This window comes from Barbatula barbatula (assembly GCF_947034865.1).
Source record: "Barbatula barbatula genome assembly, chromosome: 7".
NCBI classification, from domain to species: domain Eukaryota; kingdom Metazoa; phylum Chordata; class Actinopteri; order Cypriniformes; family Nemacheilidae; genus Barbatula; species Barbatula barbatula.
This window is the reverse complement of record NC_136770.1, coordinates 4,102,201-4,129,970: the sequence shown is the minus strand read 5'-3', so window position 1 is coordinate 4,129,970 and position 27,770 is coordinate 4,102,201. Positions and strand designations below refer to the sequence as shown.

Genomic DNA, 27,770 nt, shown 5'->3' with positions numbered 1-27,770 from the left:
GTAGCACAAATCCTATCCTCCAGCACCCACTGACACACATTCACGCATGCAGTTCCCTGTTCCCTGGAGGCATGTGACAGCAGCCAGAGGGTTGCTAGGGGCCATTAAAATTGGAAATGATAAGACTGCCCCCCTCTACACACACACAGACACACACAAGTGTGCACATTTACTATCATGCATTATTTTTTTGCATAACAACATCCAGGCATTCTTGTAGTCTCATCTCGTGTGGGCAAATATGCAAACGTGGACGCGTGGGCGTGCACGCGTATGTTTGGATGCGTGCATATGTTTCAAGTGTAATCCGTGCCCCGCAGTCAGCTGCAACTGAAATCAGGCTAATTAAATGACAAAAAGGGGACAGGCAGTCATCTCTGTTACAGCCTCCTGCTATTCTGCCTGATGCACGGATCTGCTGCCAGTATGCTGCGGAATTACACGCAACCAATAATTGAGTTTGTTTCAGAATAAAGTGTAAATAATGATCCTTGGCATATTTTCTGTGTACGATACGGACAGAAATATGAAGGTGTAAGCGGTCAGTTCACTACACGGTCCCGGTGCACTTGGACTACTGCAGTAATGCGTTTCTGCAGTACAGTTTTAATAAATAGTCCGGATGGTCAGGGAGGAAGCTCAGTCTCTGCTTGAAACCAACATGGCTTTCCGGCGGCCTTGCAAAACCTACGCTTGGATACGCATTCATGTAATGTGTCCGTACATTGAAATGCTTGCAGAGCCTCTCGAAAACACGTCCGCGTATGACATAGCATATGCACAAACAAATATAAAGGATAATTTGCTAATTCATAGAAGGCAGCAGGTAAAGTTGCTTTATAAAGTGTGGCGTCTGCATAAAGCACCAGGTGTTGGCCTGTTGTTCACTTCATCAATATGTGTGTCAGCGGTGCGAGGCGCAGCTGTATTCGGGGTAATGTAGTCCTCTCCCCAGCCAGGAGCGCAGATTACACATGAGGACAGAGAGACGGCTGAAATTAGTTTATCCTTGAGAACGAACAGATGATACCAGCCCGTGTTAGAGAGACGACACTATCGCACTGTCACACGGCCACCTGCATTCAAAGACTCCGAGGCTTCAGTACATTATGAAATAAATGTATGTTTTGTATGTCTTTCTTTTACAGTCTGATGTCAAGGGAGCTTAAAACTCTTTATTAATATGATTCTTAAAATACGTTTTTGTCACACTGAAGCGTAAACATTTCCTTTGGATTAACAAAGTATAATAAACCAAACGGCATCTTTCGGCAGCATTTCTTAACCATTTTGGCAGTTTTTGTAGCGGTTGCAATGTCATCAGTCCACACATTGAATACATTTTTAAATCTGCCTTTTTCTTAAATTTTAAAGGATGAAATGTAAAATTCCTTAAAAGGGTTCCATGTATTATCATTCTCACTGATGTATTCTGATGAATACACATTGTCATTTGGCTTGAGCTTGTCATCTGTCACGCAGAGCTCTTCATGAGTGATATCCGTAAAAAATCACGGCTTCTTACTTGTTTGCATAATCCATTTGGGTAATTATTGCATTAGAAGCCTAATTGCGTTTACATGGGCGTTGATGGACGAGGGTGATATGAATCGGTTGTTCTGGTGAACATGCAGGTACAACGATATGAGACGATGATCTCATTTGCCAGTTTCCCATCTCTGACTTCAAGCTGATTTTCTTTTGGAAAGTTACACTTTTAGAGATGAATAGAGTGCAGAAAGAGAGGAAGAAGTATAGCATTATTTGAGCTGTACAGTGCGACACATACAGTACATTATATTCTTGTAGTAAATTGATAAACTGTTGTAAACAGTATTGTATACATTTAGGGTGACCGGTAGAAGAACCGTTGCATGGCTAAACTTTAATGCAACAAAGTTACAAGACCCGTTCCACAAATTGTTTATTTAATACAATTATTATACAATAAAATTAAAAATACATATAAATAGTTGAGCAAATCCGTGAAAATGTCAATTTTAGACATTAAGGTTCTCTCAATGGTTTTTACTAAGCTAACAGCACAGATATCAATATTTGAGGGTTTAAATATCTATGTGAGGTCTCTGTTCGAGTTTAGATTTTTCATAGTCAGGTAAGAGCCATTTTTAGGATTGTCACATCCATAACGGTACATATTCCTCATAAATAAACACATCAAAATAAAGTAACAATTTGATGTTCTACAAAGAGGAGTTCTTCATTTGTTGGGTATTATTGCTTCAGGTTTGTGCATTTTAATTCACAGAAATCCTACAAAGTTTGTCGTCTCCCAAAAACTGTTCGTTTTTGTCACATCCATAACGTATGTTCATTTCCCTTTTTAAAATAGAAAATGTGTTCATTGACTGACATTTTCCTGATGTTTAGACGCTATCAACAAAGGTTTACATAAACAGATGGTTCAATATATTCGTAACAAATAGATTCTCTGAGCATTTTATGTCACATCCATAAGGCAAATTGTCACAACCCTGGAATTGCCCAGTTGTATTATTAGCAACTAGCAAGACCGAAGTTAACTTAGGGCTAGGCGTGTGTGTCCGATGAAACCGTCTGTAGCAAGGTTCAAAAACATTACAGTATCTAGGAATTTTATTGCAGTTTACTATACTAAATATATAGTATATAGTATGTGTTTTTTTCAAAGGTGATAGCAGATGTTTTATACTTGTTTGGCTTGTGCTTTAAAACTTTAGCCTTTGTAAAAATGTAAACGTTCAGCCCTTATTATATTGAATTAGACCAAAATAACGAGAAAGCATGTCATAGTTACATGAGTAGGAAATACTTCTGATCTCAAAGACCTCATGGTGGTCCTATTCTGCCCTTCCGACAAACCTTTAAAGTGCTAAATTGAGAATTTGCAAACCTGACTTCAGCCGTGATGCCTTGTTCCATCAGGACGCGGCTTGTTTTATTCTCTCAACATCTGAAGATCCCCTCTCATATTTTTTTTGCCAGAAGGGGAATCATGATTTGCTACTGATAAAAAGAAAGAGCAGCAGGTGTTCCTCTGAAGGATGGAGTGTCAGACTCCAAAATACGTGAGGCAGGGAGACCGAGAGAAAGACGAGGAACATTTCTTGTGGAAATGTACCAAGGGTAATATTCTCGCTTTTGACTAATGGTCACATACGGGGGGAAATGCAGCCTTCTCCAGACCTCTATTGCTTGACATAAAAGCCATTTTATGGTGGCTTTCGTTTATCTGCGTCTTGGGAGTATGTGCCTCCACCGCGCGAGAAAGCCTTGCTTAATCACTTTTAATGGCGCTGGGCTTTAGAGTCTACTTATGGAAATATCAATACCTGCAGTTTTATGAGAAAGCTTGTTTTATCAGGCGCATTTGTTGGCGTGCACATGCAATCGGACGCAAAAGCAGCGCCCTGTTTTTGTTTTCCCGGCTAAGCTAATCTCCCATGATCAGATTTTTATGAAGCAGCACGCAGTCGGACGTTCACACAGGCGTGAAAAACAACATCAATGCGCTTTCAGGAGGGCAAAAACACATAGGTTCATGTTTACCTTCCTGGATTTATGAACTCGTGAGGAAATAGTTTTAGCTCTCCGTTCGGAGCAGAGCAAAGGTTTAATTGATTTCTGAGGGAAATGATCCCACGCTGCTGTGTTGACTCCGTCTGGTTTCATTTTGCATGTAAGATGGCTACAAGTATAAATAGTGTAAACTTATCTTTGCATATTAGACATCTCGTGTGAGATTCTCCGTATTAAAAATTTCACGCGAGTTTATTTCGCTCATTCGTATCAGGAAGAGTTTCTCTCTGGGCGCCTCGGCCAGATGGATAATTACCTTTGCAGACTGCAAAATTATCCAGAGCCTTTCATTTGGGCTTTGACGTTGACTTCATAGCACTTTGCTTGTCTTTGAGTTGGAAAAGAGCGATTAAAAAAAATGAAAACCCACAGTGATTTGATTTAATTTAGTGGGAAATATTTCTTGTTAGCTGCATGGTGTTTCTGTAGAGATGGAGGGACTAATGCATTCGTAATGATCACCTGGGCTTGAGCATTTGAAGTCTATTTACTTTCTCTCTCTCTCTCCAGGATGAATAAGCACTCTGCAGTGACTTTATTTTATCCATGTGTGTCACATGGTATTATTGTTGTTTTTCTCTAATGCACACATCACTTTTTTCCCATGTGACTTGACAGTGCATACTTTCCATGTGTCTTTTGAAGGTTTGGGAATACAAGCTTTTTGTTGAGATGTAAAGTTATTTTATGTATTAGCCATAAACCCTTTACAGATACAGATGCATTCAAATTTATTCAAAATCTTCTGAACGTATAAGTTAAAATGATGGTTCAGCCCAAAAAAAGCTGTCGTCATTTACCAACCCTCTTGTCATGTGTAACCTGCCTCAGCTCTAACTGTTGATGGCTAAAGACTGGGAGATACAGATATGTTTATTTTATCAGTGCCTTAATTACCTCCTGGACCAGAAAATCAGAAGTCTAGATCGCTACAGGAGAAAGGGGTATTAGCCATATGCATCGAGTGACAGGGTAAAGGATTCACACAACCAATAGGTAAGTTTTTTTTTAAGCGTGTTATATTGTATTGAGAGGGGAAAAAAATATATATATATTGTATAAATAAAACAAAAATTAAATTGTCAGCAACACACAAGATATCAACAAAGGTTTCAATAAAGTCCTTCACTGAACAAATCGCAGTCTCTGTTTTTGGGTGGCTCGCCACTACCACTGAGGTTCCCCTCTACCTCTACAAAATGGGAGGAATCCCAGCAGCAGAATAGGTTTTCATGCAGATCTCAACCAGGAATCCATACAAAGAAAAAGGACCCAGCCAGAGGCTCAAATACATATATACACACACACTCCGGGTACAAGGCAGAAAAGCACAGCTCTCATCAGTCCAGGTTCCGGTTCTCTTTCGTCTGTCACAACCCCGCGGTCCGCTAATAAACCCACGGCAAGAAAAAGCTTCACTCTCTGCGTCGACGATAAAAATAATTCAGACTTGGAATATCTGGCTCTTTTACACAAACCCGTAATATCTGCAGCAACAGGTTAGCATGACGCCACCTTGACGTTGGTCCGGCAGAGAGAGAAAAAACGACGACAGCACGTACACCTCGACGGCGTCTCCTTGGTTAGGCTGTGTTATATCACGTGAACTCCTCATGTCACCCGAATCTTTTACAGTTAAGAAAGGCACATTCGCCACATTTTGAAATAAACAAAATATTCTTTTTAAACAGACTATCCGTTTATTTTAATTGCTAACAATCTATTAATCAATTTACTGACATATTTAAGATTTTAATCCTAAATTCTATTTATTCATCTTGTGTAAGATTTTAAATCAACTCTGTTTATTTATCTGTCACAAAACAATTATGAATTTATTAACGTATTGATAAAATCAATTAACTGATAAACTGGACTTCTAATAAGGGCCTAGTAACCTGGGTTACACCCTCCCCTTCTAAAGGTGTGTATGTCCCATTACACCCACATGACTATGAGTTGGCCTTGGAGTTACTTGAGGGGTATCCGCATAGCCTTGGTTCTGGAGTGCGTCGGCAAAGGCAAGGTTGAGGCCTTGGAAAAGTGACTGGACTATAGACAGCAAGGGATTTCCCAGTTGACCATACTGAAGTCGCTCAGGTTGTTCTCTATGCCTCTGAGAACGTCTGGGAACACTCTCTCCCCTGATGACTGGAGAGGTTCTTCTTCCAGATGTCCCAGCTGCTGTTGCCTCATTGGTCCTGTCCACAGACACATCCTCACATGGTTTATTGACAAAGCTTCCTTCGTCTTTGCTAATGTCACTGAATGACAGGTCTGAGAAAACAGGAAGGCTTTCGTCCATAATGTTTGGTTCTGAGGGAGGTTCTGACATGCTCAACTGGACAGGTAAGGTCTCATCCTCTTGTCTTGAATTGTCAAAGGGGGTGTCCTGAGAGTTCCCAAACAGAGCTCTTCTCACTTTGGGGGGGTCAGTTTCTCTGTGCCTTGAGGTGACCTCAGCCTCCGGATCGATAACTGCTGAGGTTCCTTTCCATCCAGAACAGTTTGATCTGTCAGAGCTTGGCTCATTTGAGGTGTCATCCGCAAAAGCTGAAGGTTTCTCCGAATTGGATGGAATGATCTCCACAGGTATCTGCCGTACTGTCTCTCTTTCAGGCCTCTTTTCTCTGTTCTGTTTCTCAATGATTGATGTCTCTGTCCTTTCTTCCAAGTTGACAGGAGCAGGAAGCCTACCGACTGAAGACCTGTTTGGTTGTTTTGTCTCTCCAAGACTTCTCTCCCTAGCAGGTACTGTCTCTGGCCGGGTCAAAAGACGTGTTTCAATAAAGTCCGTGTTCAGCGTCTCTCCAGGTAAGTAGCAATAGTAGTCATTGTCTTCTGACTCTGAATTATCATCTGCCACCTCAGACTCGGCTGTGACTTTCATTCTCGACTGTCTCCTTGTTCTGGGTCTGCTGATAGTCTGCTTCAGAGGTTGCACGGACTCAGCCACAGGTAAGAATCCACACGGCAGCAAGAGGTCACGGTGTAAGGTGCGAAGTGGTCCATCTTTTCCTTCTGGTTTAACAGTGTACACCGGTAGGTCACCAGCACGTTTGACCACCACGTGAACATCTGGTTCCCATTTATCGGCCAACTTGTGTTTCCCTCGTATCCGAACATTCCTCACAAGGACACGATCTCCTGGTTCAAGAGTGGACTCAACAACTCTCCTGTCAAACCGCTGTTTGTTACGCTCAGCTGTTTTTGAGGCATTCTCTGTGGCAACTCGGTAGCTTTCCTCTAGGCGGCCCTTTAAGTTATGCACATACTGGGAATGTGACTTGGGTTCACAGCTGGGAGGTAGACCAAACGCCAAATCAACTGGAAGCCGGGGTTGTCTGCCGAACATCAGTTCGTAGGGACTGAATCCGGTCACGTCATTCCGTGTGCAGTTATAGGCGTGCACTAGAGGCTTGACAAACTCCTTCCAATGAGATTTGTCCTTATTTTCCAAAGTGCCTAACATCTGGAGGAGGGTTCTATTGAATCTCTCCACTGGATTTCCCCTGGGGTGGTATGGGGTAGTCCTGACCTTCTGAATACCAGCGATGGAGCACAGTTCTTTTATGGTGCGAGATTCGAAATCTGGGCCCTGGTCACTCAGAAGCTTTTCCGGAAATCCATAATGCACCAGAAAGTTTTCCCATAGACACTTAGCCACAGTCTGTGCCTTTTGATTTCGAGTTGGGATGGCGACTGCGTACTTAGTGAAATGGTCTGTCAGTACCAATATGTCCTTTGTGTTGCTCCGATCAGGCTCCACCGATAGAAAGTCCATGCAGACCAGCTCCAAGGGCCTGCTGGCCTTGATGTTACACAACGGAGCTGCTCTCTCATTTGGAGTCTTCCGGCGCACACAACGTTCACACGTCTTGATCTTCTGCTCTACATATGTTGACATTCTAGGCCAATAGAATCGTGACCTCACGAGGTCGAGGGTCCGCTCTATTCCTAGATGACCTAGATCATCGTGTAGGCCTCTCAGTGCTGTGGCTCTAAGTTCAGCTGGTAGAACAAGCTGGTGTGTGACTTGTCCATGTTCTTGCCTTGCTCTGTATAACACTCCATCTCTCAGCTCTAAACGCTTCCATTCTCGGAGCCACAAAACAAGTTCTGGAAGCTCTTGTCTCAGGGTGGGTGAGGGCATGTCTCCAGATTCCTTGTGCTCGATGACCACTCTGAGATCAGGATCGGCTTGTTGCTTTGCCTTTATCTCCTCTTCAGTCCAATGACCAATTACAGGGAGACCATGATCACTTTCCTGCTGGAAACCACTGGGCAGAGCATCGGAATGGATGGCAAGAGACTCGACCAGTGTGACTGATGGACAAGTGGAGTTTTTGTGAGACCACTCAACATCATGTCTCTCACATATGGCCTTCACTGCATCTGGAAGAACAACATCTGGAGTATCCTGATCCTTCATGTAATGCAGAGTGAACTGTTTAATTCTTTCACGCTCTTTCCTTGAAACAAAATCATCCTGGAGCTCCCCATGTGGTCGACGAGAGAGTCCGTCTGCATCTTGATTCTGGGTTCCAGCTCTATACTGGAGCTGGAAGTTGTATGTCGATAGAGTGGACAGCCACCTGTAACTCGTGGCATCCAACTTCGCGGAGGTCAGGATGTAGGTTAAGGGATTACTGTCAGTGACAACAGTGAAGTCAGTACCATACAAGTAATCACTAAACTTAGCAGTGACAGCCCACTTTAGAGCGAGGAATTCCAGCTTGTGAGCAGGGTATTTCGCCTCACTCTTTGTCAATCCTCTGCTCGCAAAAGCGATAGCCCTCATCTGTCCGTCTTGTTGTTGATACAAGGCCGCACCAAGCCCTGTCGTACTTGCGTCAGTGTGAAGGACGTATGGGAGTTTTGGGTTTGCAAATCCCAAGACAGGTGCGGTGGTGAGCTTGTCAATGATCTCCTCGAATGCTTTTTGACATTCTGAAGTCCACCTCTTCCCAAAGGATTCCTTCGGATGGAAGTACAGGTGAGTTTTTTCTCTTCCTTGACTGTTTTTCCTGAGAGGTGGGTACCCTGCTGTGAGGTCGTTTAGAGGTTTGGTGATCTTTGAATAGTTTCTCACAAACCGTCTATAGTACCCAGAAAAGCCCAGGAAAGAGCACAGCTGCTTGAGGTTCTCGGGTACTGGCCAGGTCTTTAAGGCTTCGATCTTCTGTGGGTCTGTCTCAACCCCGTGCTGGGAGACAATATGACCAAGATACTTAACGGAGGTCTGGAAAAACTTGCATTTTTCTGGTGACAGTTTTAACCCATACTCTTTAAGTCGGTTGAGAACCTGTAATAACCTTGACTCATGTTGCTCCAAGGTGTCTGAGAAGATTATGAGATCATCGATGAAGACCAACGCCTCCTTGCGGTTGAGATCTCCCACACATCTCTCCATCAGTCGCTGAAACGTACTTGGCGCGTTGGTAACCCCCTGTGGCATTCTATTAAATTCCCAGAAGCCCAGGGGGCACACAAACGCAGTCTTCTGTTTATCAGCCTCTTCCATTTCGACTTGGTAATAGCCTGATTTTAAATCGAGGACTGAGAACCATTTTGAGCCAGTCAAGAGGGAGAACACTTCCTCCAAGTTTGGTAGGGCGTAAGCATCCTTTATGGTTTGTGAGTTGAGTTTCCTGAAGTCGATGCACAGCCTCACGGAACCATTTTTCTTTCGCACGACGACAATGGGAGATGCAAAGGGGGACTCAGACTCACGTATGACGCCAGAATCTAGCAGCTCTTGAAGATGTTTCTTAACTGCATCTACATCGTGTGGATGGATGGGTCTGGGTCGATGCTTGAAAGGAGTGTTGTCACTCAGCTTGATGTGATGTTTTACTTTGTTGGTATGACCAAAGTCCATGTCATGCTGAGAAAAGACTTCATGCATGTTATTGAGCAGCTTTGTGATTCGCTCTTTCCACTCTGGTGATAGAGGGGAATCCCCAAAATCAAACTCCATCCCTTTGGTTTCAGGAGCGGTCAAATCAGCTGAGGGTTCCTTCCCCATCACCTGTTGAACGGCGTGAATCTCAGCCAACACTGTCCTCGGAGGGATGGTGATGTCATGTTGAGTCTCATTCCTTAGCAGAATTGACATTGAGCAAGGGCGCTTGATGGGTAAGGTGCACAGGGAGCTAGCAACCAGCAGTCCGCCAGGAAGGGACGACACAGATGCGGCCTCTACAACTGCCCACTTATCCTGTTGAGCACCACTCATGTGGACATGCCCTTCCACAACGACTGTGCTGCCCGCTGGCACCACTTCGGGGGTGTTGCTTCGCGCCTTGATCAGCCCAAGAGCTCCAGCACTTGCCTGCTTTTCCCGTACTTCAAGGATTTTCAAAACCACTCTGTAGCCAGGAAGGGATGACTGAGGACGACAATCATACTTTTCAACGTAGCTGGAATAGAGGACGTCTAACGAATTGGTGCCGATGAGGATTTGAGGCACACTGTTCACGTCAGGGACAACCAACACTAACGTAGGGACTTCAGTCTCTTTTCCCAAAAACTCCTCTGGAAACAGCAGGTTGAGTTCTATGTACCCAAGGTAAGGCACAGCCTCTCCATTGGCTCCCTCTATTTGCAGCTCTACATCCAAAAGATCATCCAAGGACTTCAAGGAATGATGGGACAGGTGAGTCTGGAAAAATGACAGCGGGATAGTGGTCACCTGAGATCCTGTATCTAGTAGGCAGTTAACTTTGTGGTCTTCAATAGTGACTTGAGCAGTGCATTTTGTCCCAACCAGCTTGGGCGGCAGTATGGTGGAGGTGGTGTTAGCATTACCACACTTGCTAGCCACTTGCTTTGTTTTTCTAGGGCGTTTGGTTGATCTCTTAGTCCCTGTTTGCCCTGCAACAGGGGCTTCTAGTAGTTTAACTGCTGGGTGCCAGTGCTGCCATTTTGCTGGTCCCATTGCCTTTGTTTCTCTCTGAGCAGCTGTCTCTTTTCCTCGACGAGAAGGGGATTGGGTTCACTCTCACAGTTGACTGCCAGATGAGCATCTCCACCGCAGCGGAAACAGTACCATGGACGGGGCCTACTGCTTGCTGTTGGCCCTGAACTGAACTGTCCGCTCACTCTTTTGTTGGGTGACTGGTGTCGAGCTGTTATGGAGAAGTCTCTTGAGAATGCAGGCGATGGTATCTGATGACTTTGAGCTTGGGGTGGGCTCATCTGTGCTTGAAGAAAGGCAAGCTGATGTTTCAATGCCTTAATCTCTGTTGCTTCTAGGTGGTCACTTTTAGCTTCATGAGTTGCTTTCCTCATATCAACTACCTGTGCTTGGATCTCAGCAATCTGTCTCTTCAATGTGCTAATGTCAGTTGTGTCAGGACAACTAACTTTAGCTTTTCGTGAAGTTGCAGTCTGCATGACAGCAACTTGGGCTTGTATCTCATTAAGTTGTTTCTTGAGGATGTCGGTATCAGTTACTTCTTTCTCAGGTGTAGCACAACTGCATGCAGCTAACTGTTGTGCTGCAGCTCTGGGCTTTGGAACAGCAGGACTTGGCTTGTGTAGTCCAAGGTGTTTTTTCATGCGGTTATGTTTGCTTGCCTGTCTGTCTTCCTCTGTTCTGATCAGAAACACCAGTTCAGCAAACGAGGGCGGAGCATTTGTTTTCCGCTCTAGTTGGAGATCAGCGATCAATGCATCATTCCAGCAGCCTCGACAGAACTGCTTCAGGAGGTAGCGGTTTCGTTCACTCTCTGCGATACCACCACGCCTGACCACAGCACTCAGAGCAACTTGCAAGCGGTTCAGATAGTCAGAAGGCTTCTCGTCATTGTTCTGCAGTGTCCCCATAAACTTGGCCAACAGCTCATCTCCATCCTCCACTGAGCCATAGACTGAGTCAAGTAGCTGAAGATACACTGATGGCAAAGCCTGAGGGCTGACATGCTTGATAACATCAGTAGCTGGAGGCAGTAAACTGTCCAAGATCTTGCGTGTTCTGTGCAGGTCGGAAATGGAGGGATCTGCCAAGAATAAGTCAACATTTGCTCTCCAGGTATCAAAGTCAAGTTCACTGTTTGGACGAGGAAACTTCCCAGAGAAGGGTCTGAGGCGAAATGAAGAGTGCATGGGAGACATTGCTTCATTAGTTCTTACGACATGTTCAACAACAACCCGTTGTACAGCAGGAGGATTAACATCATTCATTGTAAGTACTGAAGGTGTCACTGCAGCACCGTCATTACCACTGGCTCTGATGGACAGGGACGCTGTATGTTGAGTGTCAAAGTTAGCAGCCATGCTAGGCGATGGAGCGGCTGTCAACACGGCAGGCTGCAACTGACCATTTACACTGGTAGGTAAGGATGTTACCTGTGGACTCCGAGTAGCGGCCTCAAGCCTTTGCACAGCTGGGGTTGATGCTGCTTGGACATCGCCTCTCAATCCACACTGACTACGCCTGGGTGAAGGAGATGGTGGGAACACAGTTGGTAAGTTCCTGACTATTTCAGGGGAGACAGATCCAAGCAGAAGAGAGGGCTGTTGCATGACCTGGGATGGCGCTTTAATATTCTCACTCTCATGACAAACTGCATCAGAAGTGTTCAATTGAGAGTCTTCGACTGGTGCAGTGTCAGCGGGGAGGTTCACACTTTTCCCGGCACTCATCTTCATCAGTTCCTCTTGGAGTACACTTTCAAACGACTTCCCACTTTTATCAGCAATGGCCTGCAGTTCTTCAAGATACCCCTTGGTGGCGCTGCTGCTAGCAGTGCTAGTGTAAACACTATCTAAGGAGCGCACCTTAAAGGTAACATTTGCATCAGCTGAGCTCTGATACTCTTTTGGCAATATAGGTCTAAATGTGTGCATTGCGGAGCTACTTGCAAATTCCACAATGGAGAAGAGATGATACTCTGATTTTGGATCATCAATAACTAGCACCCTGTTAATAGAGCCATAGCGGTTGAGGTATCCCTCAAGCTCCTCATCTAATCCAGTTTGAGTTAATCCATTAACAATAACTGAGTTGCGAACATTTATCTTTTCATCCTCTACAATATCCATTGTGCTATATTGCTGCTTACTCCTTTTCTCTTGTCACTCGATAATACTCCACTTCCTCCTGGTTGGCTCGCCAAATTTCTGTAACCTGCCTCAGCTCTAACTGTTGATGGCTAAAGACTGGGAGATACAGATATGTTTATTTTATCAGTGCCTTAATTACCTCCTGGACCAGAAAATCAGAAGTCTAGATCGCTACAGGAGAAAGGGGTATTAGCCATATGCATCGAGTGACAGGGTAAAGGATTCACACAACCAATAGGTAAGTTTTTTTTTAAGCGTGTTATATTGTATTGAGAGGGGAAAAAAATATATATATATTGTATAAATAAAACAAAAATTAAATTGTCAGCAACACACAAGATATCAACAAAGGTTTCAATAAAGTCCTTCACTGAACAAATCGCAGTCTCTGTTTTTGGGTGGCTCGCCACTACCACTGAGGTTCCCCTCTACCTCTACAAAATGGGAGGAATCCCAGCAGCAGAATAGGTTTTCATGCAGATCTCAACCAGGAATCCATACAAAGAAAAAGGACCCAGCCAGAGGCTCAAATACATATATACACACACACTCCGGGTACAAGGCAGAAAAGCACAGCTCTCATCAGTCCAGGTTCCGGTTCTCTTTCGTCTGTCACAACCCCGCGGTCCGCTAATAAACCCACGGCAAGAAAAAGCTTCACTCTCTGCGTCGACGATAAAAATAATTCAGACTTGGAATATCTGGCTCTTTTACACAAACCCGTAATATCTGCAGCAACAGGTTAGCATGACGCCACCTTGACGTTGGTCCGGCAGAGAGAGAAAAAACGACGACAGCACGTACACCTCGACGGCGTCTCCTTGGTTAGGCTGTGTTATATCACGTGAACTCCTCATGTCACCCGAATCTTTTACAGTTAAGAAAGGCACATTCGCCACATTTTGAAATAAACAAAATATTCTTTTTAAACAGACTATCCGTTTATTTTAATTGCTAACAATCTATTAATCAATTTACTGACATATTTAAGATTTTAATCCTAAATTCTATTTATTCATCTTGTGTAAGATTTTAAATCAACTCTGTTTATTTATCTGTCACAAAACAATTATGAATTTATTAACGTATTGATAAAATCAATTAACTGATAAACTGGACTTCTAATAAGGGCCTAGTAACCTGGGTTACACATGTCAAACGTCTTTGAATTTCTTTCTTCCACAGAACACAAAAGAAGATATTTTGAAGAAGGTTGATAAGTGCGCCCATTGGTTTTGTGTCCATACAATAGTAGTGAATGGGTTCAGTTCGGTATCCAACTTTCTTCTAAATCCAACTTTCTTCGGTTAGAGAGTTGGGCTTGTGATCAGAAGGTTGCCAGTTTGAATCTCAGTGCCAGCAGGTCATGACTGAAGTGCCCTTGAGCAAGACACCTTACCCTGATTGCTCTGCAGTAATGTGCCACTGTAAAAAAACTACTTGTAAGTCGCTTTGGATAAAAGCATCTGCCAAATGAATGAATGTAAATCTAAATATCTTCTTTTGTGTTCTGCAGAAGAAAGAAATCATAAAGGTTTGAAATGACAAGGTTTGAATTGTCATTTTTAGGCATGTGAACAGTATGTGAATCTTAATTTAACATTTATAATTTTGCATCTCCTCATGCTTCTCCATCTTACCCACTTTTGTGTCCTAGCTTAACCCAGAACACTTTAGCTTATCTTTTCCTTTGTAATGTCTTTCTGCTGGTGTACAGTATAACGTACAGAGAAACTGTGCTCCGTATTATGATAACTGGCGCTCTGGCAGGACTCTTACATCACGTCATCACCCAAACCACATTTTCCAGACACATAAAACTGTCACAGAGAGCTTTGTGCCCAACCAATGAGTCTATGTTTCTCCAGCTTGGGTACTAAGTTTGAAATATTCTTGAGTTGATAACTCAATGCTCTATTCTTTTTATTTTTGTGTTATGCACCCACTTTATATTTATCTATCTGAATGTTTGAGCAGACTACTGTTTAAGCAAATAGTTCCTAATTGGTCAATTGTTCCTACATTTTTGCCCTTTAGAGTCTTGATCGCCCTGTCAGGTTTATTTTGCTATTACAGTTGGCTCACAGTATATGCTCTGCATAGTCACTTCACACAATGCCGAACAGAAGAACAGATTGCTTAAGCTTTGCATGTATTACTATATTTACATTATTTTATACAGTTATTGCATAACCTCATGCCTTACCAGATAAATATGACTTAATTTCTTCAACTCATTTTAGACGTTTTTATCAGTCGCACGCGTCTGCCCCAAAGTTGACTTTAAGCCTTTTAGCTATAGTGGCTAGAAATAGGCTATAACAACGTATGTCATATCAAATTGATATGAATATTAGTTTATATTCATGTCTTATTGTATATTAATTGTATTAAATTAAATTCAAACAGACAGGATATCCATCAGAAAAGTAACCCATAGAACTGCATGAGTAACACAATGCTTGAAACCAAAGCATGCCTTACATTTACATATGGTCACATGTTTGTAACATAAAATCCCAATGATTCTCATGTGTTTTGCGACAAGTTGTCATGTAATATTTCGTCACGAGAACCAGCAAGATTACATTTTTCTCTGAACTAATCTGTTAAATGATAACCACGCAGCCGTTATATTATATTATAGTAAACTACAGTGGCATAAGGCCACATTGTCTTGGTGATGTATGTCCTGTATTGTCTGTAAGCTTGTAGCATTAGCTCAACATCCCCTTTGCATTCTGAGCAGTGTCGTCTGGTCGTCATTGCCTCGAAGGCACGTCCATCGACTGTTCTCAATCTCCGATAGCAATGGCCTTGAGAAACGCACACCTCGCAGGGTCACCCTGAGAATCACTTTCATAGAGCTGACGTAATGTTGGCATGAACGCAGGGACCATTTGTTCTCGCTGGATGGGCGTGTGCCAGCCGGTGCTCTGCTAATGGGCTGGGTGGCAGACGGAGGCAGAGGGTACGTGAGCACTCGAGGTTTCTTCCGTCCTGACAGAAGCAACGATTGTGTCTTCGAACAAAAGCTGGGGGTGGACCTGTTGCCCTACATGAAGATCTGCTTTTAGTTCATTAGGAATAATGGGTTGATTTTTTCATATCCCTGTTTTATGAACCTGAGTGACTCTGCTCTGCCCTTGTGTGTTCAGACGGATTTGGGAATTAGTGGTTCATGGATGGGGTGTTTGAAACAGATTCACTGTTTTAATTTAGTCTTTCCCTAAAGGGACAATTCACTCGTTCGTAATGTAAAGTAATTTGTGTTGATCTAGAAAAAAGGCTCCTACTGTTATAAAATTAAAGTTTATTTAATTCAAAACATAGAATTAATATACAGTATATGAGTATATTATAACCTCATTTGATAAATCAAAACATACTGAAGTCTTACTTGCATTAAAGTATAGTGTAGCTCGTCTTTGAAATGCATGGGTTGACTGTAGTTTTAAATTATGAGTTTCTTGTGACTTGGCAAACTAGAGTTTCGATTAGCTGTCTCAACATTGGCCTCTGAACCTCATGAAGTAGCTTATTTCAATCAAGTCGATTATTAGTGCATTCTGTAAGAGCATTCCCACAGCACAGTGAATCAGATTGAAAATGCATAATGGTTCATTACTACTGTACGATAAGAGTCAATTAACCGTAATCAGACTATCGCTTGTATGCATTTTCTTTAACGTATGTAGTGTGTTACCCCAGTCTGAACACTGCAATGGCTCGACTCGTGAAATGTAAAGTGTGGCTGTGTTATATACATCAATGCATTTGGCAGACATGTTTATTGAATGCAACTCAGAGTGCATTCAAAGGTTTTCCTCAAAGGGAGCAAACCCACTTCAGATCCACTCTTAACACAATGATCTACCAATGGATCTATAGGAACATTTTTATTTTGAGCGTAATAGTGATCAATACAGTCATTATAGTTTCTGTCAACAGTTTACATCTATTGGCTTGTGTTATTTTAGTTCTAGTGTTTACTTCTGTTTTTTACTCTGTTCCTAATTCATTACAGTACAAGCAAAATTAATTTATGTAAATAGTTTGTTTGCACACTATTGAATCATTGCATTTGATGGATTTTGACAGTTTACAATTAGTTTTACAAATGTTTAATGCAGTATTTTCAATCTGCTTGCGATTCGATAATGAGGCCCATTGTGTGGTAACCAGGGTGATGGAGTTTGGATGGTTAGATTTCATAACTATATTATTACGAGGGTATGAAGCACATTTCCCATCAGCAGACATTTAGAAGTGTGTTGTGACCAAATAAGGGCTCTTAAATTGAGGAAATGCATTTATTTTCCTCTATTCCATTGAGATGGACATGGTAATGGATGCTAACAGCTCTACAGTATTAGACTTTGGGCAACAACCAGGATGTTTTTGTAAGGTTTCTTTATTAATATTTTGAGCACGCAATGGCTAACACAAACCCATAGGAGAGCTAAATTATATTATGATGACACATCGACAACTTTTAATCTTTAAATTGGTTTTCACATATCACAAAAAATATGATAAATAGTCGTAAGACATGCAAGAACCAAAAAGATGGAAGTTATACATGTGTTATTATATTTAAGTTTAGTGTTCTTAAGGGTTATTAATTTCAGCATCAAAGTCAGCGTGAAATATTATTCATTTTCCAACACTTTATGTCGTACATGATTATTACATTTTTCTTTTCACACAACAGAAACAGATAAACGTCATGAAAACTAGGGAAGATTCTCACAATAATATATTCCTTGTACTTAAAATAATTATGTTAGTTAGTCATGCAATAATTCACCTGGAGCTGAGATGATATATCTAACCCAAAGAAAGAAACAGAAAGACCTGTTTTTTCTCAAAGATAGGACAGCATTTATCCGCCCCTCTTATATAGCCGGCTGCACACACACAGACACTTTGATTTCTTTCCAGCATCCTGCAGCCCAGCCTTTGATTATCGCACAAGGTGACATGTGCCGTGTTGATGGGTGCCATGGTGATGCTGGTGTGACAGGTGCAGTCGTCAGAGCGACTCCAGGTCAAGCCGAGAGGCCATACAGCAAACCAAAGCTACCCGAACTAGGGCAAAGCGTCACCGCAACCCAGCACCTAGACGACAGGGTGTCATGGCGATGGAGGCTGAGGACTGTGACGGAGCCAATCACGGATAAAGAGAACGAGCAGTTTACACAAAAACAAACGCAACGACTGTAAACAATGTACTGTGGAACTAGCTTTTAGAACAAAGCCTTGCTAGGGTGTATTTTTGCATGTTGCAACAGTTGCTAGGGTCCCCTGGATGGTTGCTAAGTTTTAGTTAGGGGGGTTACGATGGTTTCTTGGTGGATTTATGTGATATTTTAGTCTGTGGATATGGCTCGGAACCCTTTATAGGATTTTCAAATTACCCGTCATATCCATTCACTCAGAATAATGATCGCTCTTATCTTTTAAAAAGGCACAGTTCACCCAAAATGAAGAACAGTTGAACATTTCTTAAAATGTGTCTTTTGTGTGAGATTTAACTTTAATTATTTGTCTACAACAACTCTAACAAAAAGAAACAGCTTGCTTTATTCTGGCTCCTCTTCATTACAAGAGACGTGCCAATGAAGCAACGTGAATATAGGGGATCTCTAACTGAATGATAAACAGGTGGGATGATATTCTCATGGCTCCTGTGCACAAGCTTTCCGCCGCAGTCAACAAATGCGATCGCCTGACCACTAGTGGATAGTAAATGAAAGTTTTGTTTTCCACAAGGGCGACAGAGTCGACTTACTGCAAGAAGCCGGTCGTTATTCACGAGAGAACGCATCAGTCACTTCGCTTATTTGTAAACATGATGTTTAGAGAAAAAAGAAAGGGCGGTCACGGGAAAGAATATGTTTTCTAATGATCCGGCTCCGCTGCAGCATTCCCTTTTTAATCAAAGAGAGGCTGGAGTGTTCACTGTCCTCTCATTTCTGATTGGATTCACCTTGGAATGCCGTAACCTTGACGTCAAAGCAAGGGCACTGTGAAAAATATGGAAGAAAAGCTCTTGGATTGTGGATGTCTTATAATTCTGTGTCCATGCTTTGGCTGAGAAGAAAGGGTTTTAAACAATTTCTTCTTTCAAATGCCATTAAAAGTGAGAAGTTCAGCCGTACAGTAAATCAGATTTTAGATTTTATACATCATGCAGTATTTTCTGTACTGTGGTGGGTAAAATTGCCCGAGTGTTTATTTAACTTTGCAAAACAAACAGCTTTAGAGTTTGTTTTATTTCTATTGAGGCAAAGTCTGTCTTCAGAATCTGTTTAAATTGTGAAAACATGCTTGTGTTCTGTGTTTGTATCTTCGGCTGTATTCATACAGTATGAGATTGATGTGATGTGTCTGATACTTTCTGCAGGGAAAATAATTTCCCAAACTTTTTTTTATTTGTAAAACAATGATTTCAATTATAATATCTTAAACCCATTAAAAATACAAACTATCCCCAACAATCCTGATAAATTTTCGGACACACATTTTCTCTTCTTAGTCTCAGGTGGACCGCCTCAACCAAGTTTTGGACTGGTCTTTGTTTCGCACGACCTAAGACAGCAAGTTCTCATCACAGTTTGATACACAATCGACACTGGTGCCAATACGGGCATCCGTTTGAGACGGGTCTCGTGTAGCGCCAATTTGCATGTTAATGGAAGTTGCAACCCCGTCAACGGAATGGAAAATCACAAATGAAGGAACCAAATTGGGAAAAGAACAGAGCAAGAGTAATTTGGTTAACATGGCTGGAGCAGAGGGTCATTCCGCGCGATCAATCTCACTCTGCGATTGAAATGATATCATTAAGACAAAGGAAACTGGAAAATAGGTTGGAAATGCATTGATCGAAGGGGCTGCCTGAGAATTGATATTACCGCCATGACCTAACATTTCCCGGCCTGAACCGCACATGCGATGGTCAATGTAAAATTACTTTTGTGCTACTTTGAAGCAACTCTAATTCTGTCATTTTGATGCTATTAATATAACTCTGAGCTGGGGATTTACGCAAACCCTTAATGCTCTGTGCCACGGATGTGAATAATAGCTCAAATTGCACTAGCTGTTGAGAAGAGGTGTGCTTTTACTAGAATCGATGGCACTTTTTCTTTAGAGTTTTGGAGTGGGCTGTTTTGATGAAAATGTCAAAAGATTGTAGAGGTAAATAATCTGGATTTGGGTAAATGTGATGAGAAATATTTGCGTCCATATTGAGATCGTCAATAACATTGACTTTTGATTACAGACTTGGCAAATCAGCTCAGTTTCTGAAATGGTTGAGACCTCTGATATTTGTAAAAATGTAAGCAAAGGTTTCCATTTGCTCTCCTTTTAATCTCATTGATGTCTAGGAGACAAATTGGAGATCTCATCCGTGATTTTCCCTTCAAATGGGAATGTTTATATTTTAAAATATACTAAATACAGTTTTATTATCACCACAGTTACCCAACACTGCACTTTGTTTGAAAGACTCGTTCAGAAACCTCAGTCGTGCTCTCTTTTGAACAGGAAGCACTTAAAAGAGAAGCTCTTTTAAGTGCACGGAATGCATTTCCTCTGTAGGGTTTGAGGGTGAAATTGTTTTCGTCTGTGAAGAATGTTGTGGCTTCCTTTTTTCTCGTTCTCCTTTTCCTGTGGTGCACAAGGGTCGGCTGTCAGAAATCAGGATACCCTTTCAAATTTACTATAAAGTTACTAGGGAACGAAACCTTTCACACACATGATACACTGGAAAAAATGTGCTGCAGGTTCATACGGCCACACCCTCTCGCTCGAGCCCTCTGTGCACCCTCTCTCTTTCCCATCTCATTTGGGAAATTAATTTTCATGTCACCGTGATTCAGTCTCTAGGTAATCCCTGATGATTCCTCATGTCAATCCCTTAATGCTGTGCTCTTGTGCCTCATCAGAGACCGTTTGAGGAGTGATAGAGAAGGACTAAGCCTACGTCTCTGCTCAGCAGCGACAGAGCCAAAGGCCATGTTAGTCGAAGACGTTGTCCTACTGTACCTAGATCCTAAACAACATCACATTATTAGTTTTCCAACATGCTTTGGCAAAATATGTTGACTTAAACTGTTTGTTCCTTGGATATTGAACCGTTAACCTTTTTGCAGCTAATGCATGCTTTACCACTCAATCTGCATACTTAAAAGGCAGCTTCCTAGGCAGTAGACAGGATGAGTTAGCCCACCATCATCCGTGTCATTCGAGGACAATCTGATGCATATTGTACACAGAACTATCAACATCTTTCTCCAATGGGTAACCTGAAATTTGAATTGCTGGCTTTACATAATTTCAAGGAGTCAGGGTGCTCAGGTTTAAGCGGCATGTTTACAAGTTCACAGGCTACTGCAGTGCGCACTTTCAGGAACAAATCGCTGGATTTACCAAAGTGAGGTTCACGCCGGTATAAATCTTTGAATTATAATTCTAGGTCTCTTGGTGGCAGAAGAACATGATATACTTAAAGTACTTTTCTGTGTGTTGTGTGTACTTCCAAGTTCTTCAAGTGTCTTGGAAATATTGTCACATGTCTTCTGCATTTAGTAAGTCGCAGTTTTTTATGTTGGAAGTACCGGCTGTTGTCCCTGTGCATACAAAGATCTCAATGTATTATTACAAACTATGGCAACAGGAATGTTTGGAAATGATATTTTCTATTTCTTATTAATCCATACCGACCTAGTCAATGAAATACAATTCTGATTACATCATATGCTTATGTCTTGAAGCTAGGCTTAAAGAAAGTAAAAGCTGCAATGTTGATCCAACTTTATGCCAATAGTCTGTGTATTGGTTCACAAGAGGCTCTGGTGGTGTTGTAAACCGCCATCCGTAGCGAGACACATGGTAGGAGTGCTGCTCCTCAAGCTTTCTGAAGGGGTGGCAATGTGTTCTTATTAAAGGACTGTAAGATGGAGCAACTCAAGCTTTTTGACACCATCTGGAAGATTAAAAGACGGCGAACGCCTTCGGCAGCCTGAAAATTACAGCAACAACCCACCAAAATATCAAACCGTTCTTCGGTACCGGTAACACGGTGAAATGAGAGCGTATGTCTAAGTGCAGGGGAAAAAGATGTACATGTCTTCTGCTCTTTAATTCAAACAGTTTATTTTCCCATGATAACACGGCATTGACAGCGCTCCCTCTGGGGATACATATTTAAATTCATGTTAAAAGAGGGCTGGGTTCCATAAATGGCACGAGTATAAAGTGCGTCTCGTGAGAAATGCGACAAAATTCTCTAAATATCAGCAGGTATATTTTTCATTATTGTTTGCTGGTTGTCGGGGGATTTTTTCACATTCCTCTCATGCATTATGAAGGTATATCTGACTTCCTGGCATTATTCATATTACGTTCACACACAAACACGAGAAAGTGATGGAAATATTGATTACGGCCTTTCGTTCAGGAGCTCAGATGGAACTTTAGTCTCGATGAGGGATGAGGGCCAATGTAACGCTGCCTTATGGGACATTGGAGCACCAAATGGCCCATGTTATTAGTCTGAGGACATGAGACAAATGGAGCCGCCATGTTGGGAATAGATTAGTTTGAGGGTTGGACTGATTCGTGAACGAATGAATCTCATGAGCCGCTTGAAATGAATCACCGAATCGTTTGGAAGGATTAATGACTCACCAAACAGCAAGCCTTTGAGAACTTTATTTGTATGTACAGAGGAATGTTTTGATAGTCCCATGTTGTTTTTATTACAAAGTATATTAGACCATGTATACATATATTACTTATTGGGGAATCAGATTCTTTGAAGGAATTTGCAAAGAGAACCAGATTCAAGAGAAGTACAACGTGTCGTCTTGTGTTGCATCTTGCTGTGTTCGGATTATGTTGATTTTAGCTGATAATACTCATATGTAATACATATGTTCTGGAAACCCCGTTTATGGCGTATCACACCAATTATGCAGAGACATGGCGCTCTGGCTTTTGTTCCCTCATCAAACGCCCGGTTTTATTTATTCATCAGCTTCGTCCGGCTACAGCATTTGGCTGTCTTTCATATCAACAATTCACACAGTTAAAAAAATAATAGATTCCTGCGCTCCCATTTCAAAGCTTTTGTTCAACACAGGAAACGTTAGACATCTTAGTCGTTAAGGTGGAAATTAGATGCTAAATTGGAATTGAAACGGCCGTGTTCCGAACAGTATTGCTCTACACCAAACAGATGAATAATAGATGCATTGTGTCGGAGATTCACAGAGCGCTGTTAAAATAAAAACAGCAGAACATTATTATGTTACGATATCAAAGCGTTTCACTCGAGCGCAGGTCACAACGGTGCGTTTAATTCGGGTTTATGTTCATAAGGCCTCTGTTTGATTGTTTTGGTTAGGGAATGATATACGGATATTCAGTCTCACGCTGAACACCGCTGTCTGAAGCGCTCTTCTCTGAAGAGACGAGGTGGTCGAGTTAATCTCACTCCACTTTATATTTAGCAATTCAAGCTCACTTCAAATCAACTTTAGGCCCAATTTTTTATCACTCAACAGCTGGTGGAAGCGAGAAGCCTTTAAAGAGCCGGGCTGGGAACCGTGCAACCAGTCGTCAGTGAAAACAATCCAAGACACAGTCGAATGAAATGGTATAGAAGCAAGGGCGTACATCAGATTAGCTTTTTACACTTTAATCAGAGTAGATGCGTCATGTTTTTTTATCTACGAAGTGACTTCTTTTATCTACGAAGTGACTTTCTTTTAAAGAGGCTTAATGCGATTTCATAGTGTTTGAAGATTTTTTTCTGAAACCTCTAGCAAATATAATATTATATTTGGTATCAAGTAAATTCGGTTGCATTTATAGACCACGGTCCAAGATGTAAACAATGGTTCTGAGGCATTTCCGGTTTTATTTATATTTGTCTTAAATTGTATACATAAGATTTATGTCTAGATTCCTTTTTAAGTGTTGTTTGCATTTTGTTCAAACCTTTGTGTAATGTTAAAGGACTGAAACAGGAAGTTCTTTTGGACCAGCTTTGGATCAAAATAGCTTACGTTTACAAAGTGGTCTATACCATATCTCAAAAAAAGTATGCTATATATGTCAAATATCTATGTGTCATGTAAAATATGTAAAAACAATCAAATTCTCTGACAAGTGTTATTGTTTGCGTCACTTTGATTTCGAGTAAGTTTTTCCCATTTTATTTTTTATTATATTTATTAAGGAAAAGAAAATCCAAGTAAATATAGGTATTGTTTTACAGGGCACAGCCAGTCTAGATAAGACATTAGTTGTTGTTTACCAAAACAATGCAGCTTTGTGTCCATAGTAACACATCAAATGCTTAATACTTTCGGTGCATATTGTTTTCAGTCACTAAAGCTTTCACTATAAATAGTGATGGAAATTGCATGGAGAACCCACTCCTACACCACTATAATAAAAACGTTGATGTTTATCTAAACTTTAATTATTTTTCTTTTTCCCGGTTTTCTCTGTTGTTTGTGGCCACATGCTTGCGAGGGCATGCAGTGAATAACACTCAACCTTGCATGAAACTTTAATGAAGCCCCAATTGCTCGTTTTTTTTTAAATCCAAGACTAGAATAGTTATATTTTTCCCATTTCGTCTTTATTTTGTCCAAGTACGATTAAATAAATACACAGAGCAGCATGTTATAAATACTAAATGACCCCATGAGGATTGTCTTCATTATCTTCTTGATTATATTTGACAGTGCTGTTGAGCTGATGATACCACACTGATTCCCACAGTGCTCTTTTTGTCCTGGTGTGGGCGGAATGGAAGTGTTACATTCCGTTAGATTTAAAGTCGATGTATTCTGTACGGTTATCTTTCTCTCAGGGACAGATGCAACCGAAAGTTTTGCGTGCTCGAGATTACACGGCTCGAGGTCGTAGACTCTCTGTGTTCACGGCCGCTATTATGCATTCCTGCTTGACCGCTGTGACCATCTGTATAACTATCCGTGTTTCTTTTTTTATTTAAGACTCCGTACACTGTATTCTTGTACATTAAAGTATAGTAATTCCTCTCTCTTTATGTCCACAGATGGACCTCTAGGACCAAGAGGCTTAGTGGAGGCCACAGAGATGTGCACCCAAGAGTGCCTCGTGCTGGGCCACTCCGACAACTGCTGGATGCCACCAAGCCTGAGTTCCTACCCTTCGCCCAAGTCGCCCGTTTCCTCGTTCAACAACCAAAAAGAATGGGCTAAAGAGAGATTGCTCAACGGCCACACCCTTACTCGCAGCTGGAAGGGCGAGCGTGGAAGCCAAGAGCACTTTGGGGACAGGAAGACCTTCGGGAGCTCGGAGGGACATTTTGGCAGCGGCGGTCACATGGCCGACATCCCATTGGCCAGCCTGAAATCTTACCAGCCCGCCTCCGGCCTCGACAGTCCGAAAGAACAGCAGCTTTAAAAGCTTTTTACAGGGTTTGTTTTGGTTCTTCATCTCTATCTGATCACCCGAGCAACATTTGAGAGCTTTCGTCCATTGGGTTCCTTCCTTTCTCTAGTTTTCTCCTCCTTTTCTTAGGTCAATGCTAATGCGGTGTGATAGTTTTGTGTATGGAGTAGATCGTAGACTTTATTGCTTATGCAGGACAGTATACTATGCCAATCCGGCTTGCCGACAGTCCTTCCGCAGAGGTGCTCTTACGCAAGTTCATAGCTGCCCTAAAACTTCCGTGGTTTGCTGCAAATTTACATTCAGAGGAAACACTGTATAGTTCGTCTTGGACAGAGACTGCCAAAAATGTTCGAAATAAACTGAACTGTGCTCTATGTGTCACAGTTTTTGAAAAAAACAATATTACGGCTGACCAATATATACAAATATTGTGACGTGGTTGTTTTTTGAGCTGTTTTGGGACTATATTAATCTACACCATCCAAGAAAAAGGGAATATACACTTGAGAAAGCATTGTGCTTATAACTCTGTTAGTTGAAATTTGTTTAGTCTGTCATCGTTGAAGTGTTTGTAAATAGGACTTAATACTAACCGATTTTATGTACTTGTAATAATCACATGGAATAGATCAGTGATCACGACAGTTGTCTTTTATCATTCATCGTACAGGAGACGTTGTTTTATCAGGCTTTCGTCACTTACATTTGTCTGCTGGAACAGAGGACTGCCGCCTGGATCTGAAAAGCAAAAACGAACGAAAATGCGCAAACACGCAGCCACACCCCTCTGACGGAGAAATCACGAATCAGCGAATTCTGGACGGTAATGTCAGTCAATTACGACATTGCACAATTGCCCAGTTTTTTGCATTTATGAAATCGACGAACCTGGCAAACTTATTTTTTCAAAGCTATTTTGTATTATCGATGTAAATGCTAAATTTCTACTTACGTGAAATGGAAAGCTTGATGTCTTTTCCTTCAACAAAAAAAAAGAAACAATTCAACAGCAATATATTTGTAAATTCTCATCAATTAATTTAAATATAGCATTATTGTACACTTTAATTGAAAATGTGCTTTAATTGAGAGTAGTATTTGCCAACTTTGAATTTTTTTGCTTTTAACTTTGAATAATTATTTTATTCTTAAAATATCCTGTATACCCACAGATTTTCAACATGCAAGAGAAGTGAGTGTAATTTTATGTCTGTGCCTTCATGACATACAGTATACTATGTATTGTACCGATCTAGAGGTTGTACGCTGACAAAAATACAGCAGTTCCTGGTTACCAATCACGATACATGTTTGTCAGGCCAATATACTCAGTCATTCCAGGTAAAAAAAATACACTGTCCGGATTCGGATAAAAGAAAAACCCAGAACTTGGTCCAAAAGAGCATGTGCGCAATTTAAAGACTGAGGTTTTCGTTTCGTTCTGTTCCTTTAAATGTTTGGGCCGTTTTTTAACCCTTCTTGTTAAAGTGGTATGGCCGCTAGTTCAAACAACAAAAGCGCATGTTTAAAGAGACGAAATAGCTTTACGACGACTTACTTTAACTTTCTTTCGTTGCGTTTCAAACTGTTGATTTGTAACACGTGAGGCCATTCATTTTGTATAGCACCTTTCTTTTCTCACAGTATTTAAAGTACAAAAAGGTTCTAAAAAAACTATATGAAAAGACAAGAGTGATGTCAGTTGCTTTTAGCAGTATGTTCGTGGGTTGTGGGGATGTTTGCCATCATAGATATTTAAACAGTTACTCCTTGTTACTGCTCTACAGGTATATCCAGCTACTGCAATAAATGTTTTCAATATGTGCATTTCTGTGGCTTGTTTTCTACCTCGTTCTGACACGCAACGTTGATTTTTTTTATATTCAAATATTTAACCAAAGTTAATGTTAATACATTAATAACAAAGTTCATACATCTTTAATGTGTTGTTTTGTCATCAAAGTATCCGACAGGAAGGTTTTTTTTTATTTCTCAGCAGTTGCTCTTTTATAGTTCAGGAGACTCAGTTGGGTTCTAAACTTCATTAAAGTGTCAACTCTCTTCAACGTTTCTTTATTATTTATTTTAAAACATGTCTTCTATAAATGAGACACATGTTGACATGCAGTCTATGGTGAGACATTTGAGGAGCCATGTACATCGCTTAAAATTGAAATTTGTGACTTTTCATCGCTGACATTTACATAATCTCTTACAAATCTGAGCACCGATTGAGTCATTTGAGTTTTCTTCTTGAGTAAATGGTTTCATGGGGATTTCATAGATGATTTATTTTGCCCTACATGTGACTAAAGTTGGCCCAGTACACACAAATATCAAATTAAAACAAAGTGATAGTGGAGACCAAGGCTGTAGTTAACTTAAGAAAAAAAATTTTGGGGTTAAAAGTAAAAAAATGTACAGGCACAAAAAAACGATTTAAAAATTTATGCTGCTGTTGCTCTTTCAAACATCATTAAAACGCATGTTAACCAATGGTGGGGCATGTTGTCACACTAGATCCAGTTCAGGCCAGACAGCCTATTATATATATTTTTCTGTTGTTTCAAGAATAAAATGTTGAAATACAAAATACAAAATCAAACCACAAAATGTATTGTTAAAGAAAAATTTGTTCCAATTGTTCCAATTTT

General features: G+C 41.2%; 1 protein-coding gene across 1 annotated transcript in view; it reads left to right on the top strand.

Annotated features, from left to right (window-relative positions):
* The window catches only part of pcdh9 (protocadherin 9), a 209,771-nt gene extending 182,829 nt beyond the window's left edge, over window positions 1-26,942 (top strand). Inside the window, exon 5 of the mRNA XM_079460750.1 lies at window positions 24,755-26,942. Coding sequence (XP_079316876.1) covers window positions 24,755-25,125 — 371 coding nt within the window. The 3' untranslated portion in view covers window positions 25,126-26,942. The remainder of the gene's footprint in view (window positions 1-24,754) is intronic.
* Window positions 26,943-27,770: the final 828 nt, after the last annotated feature.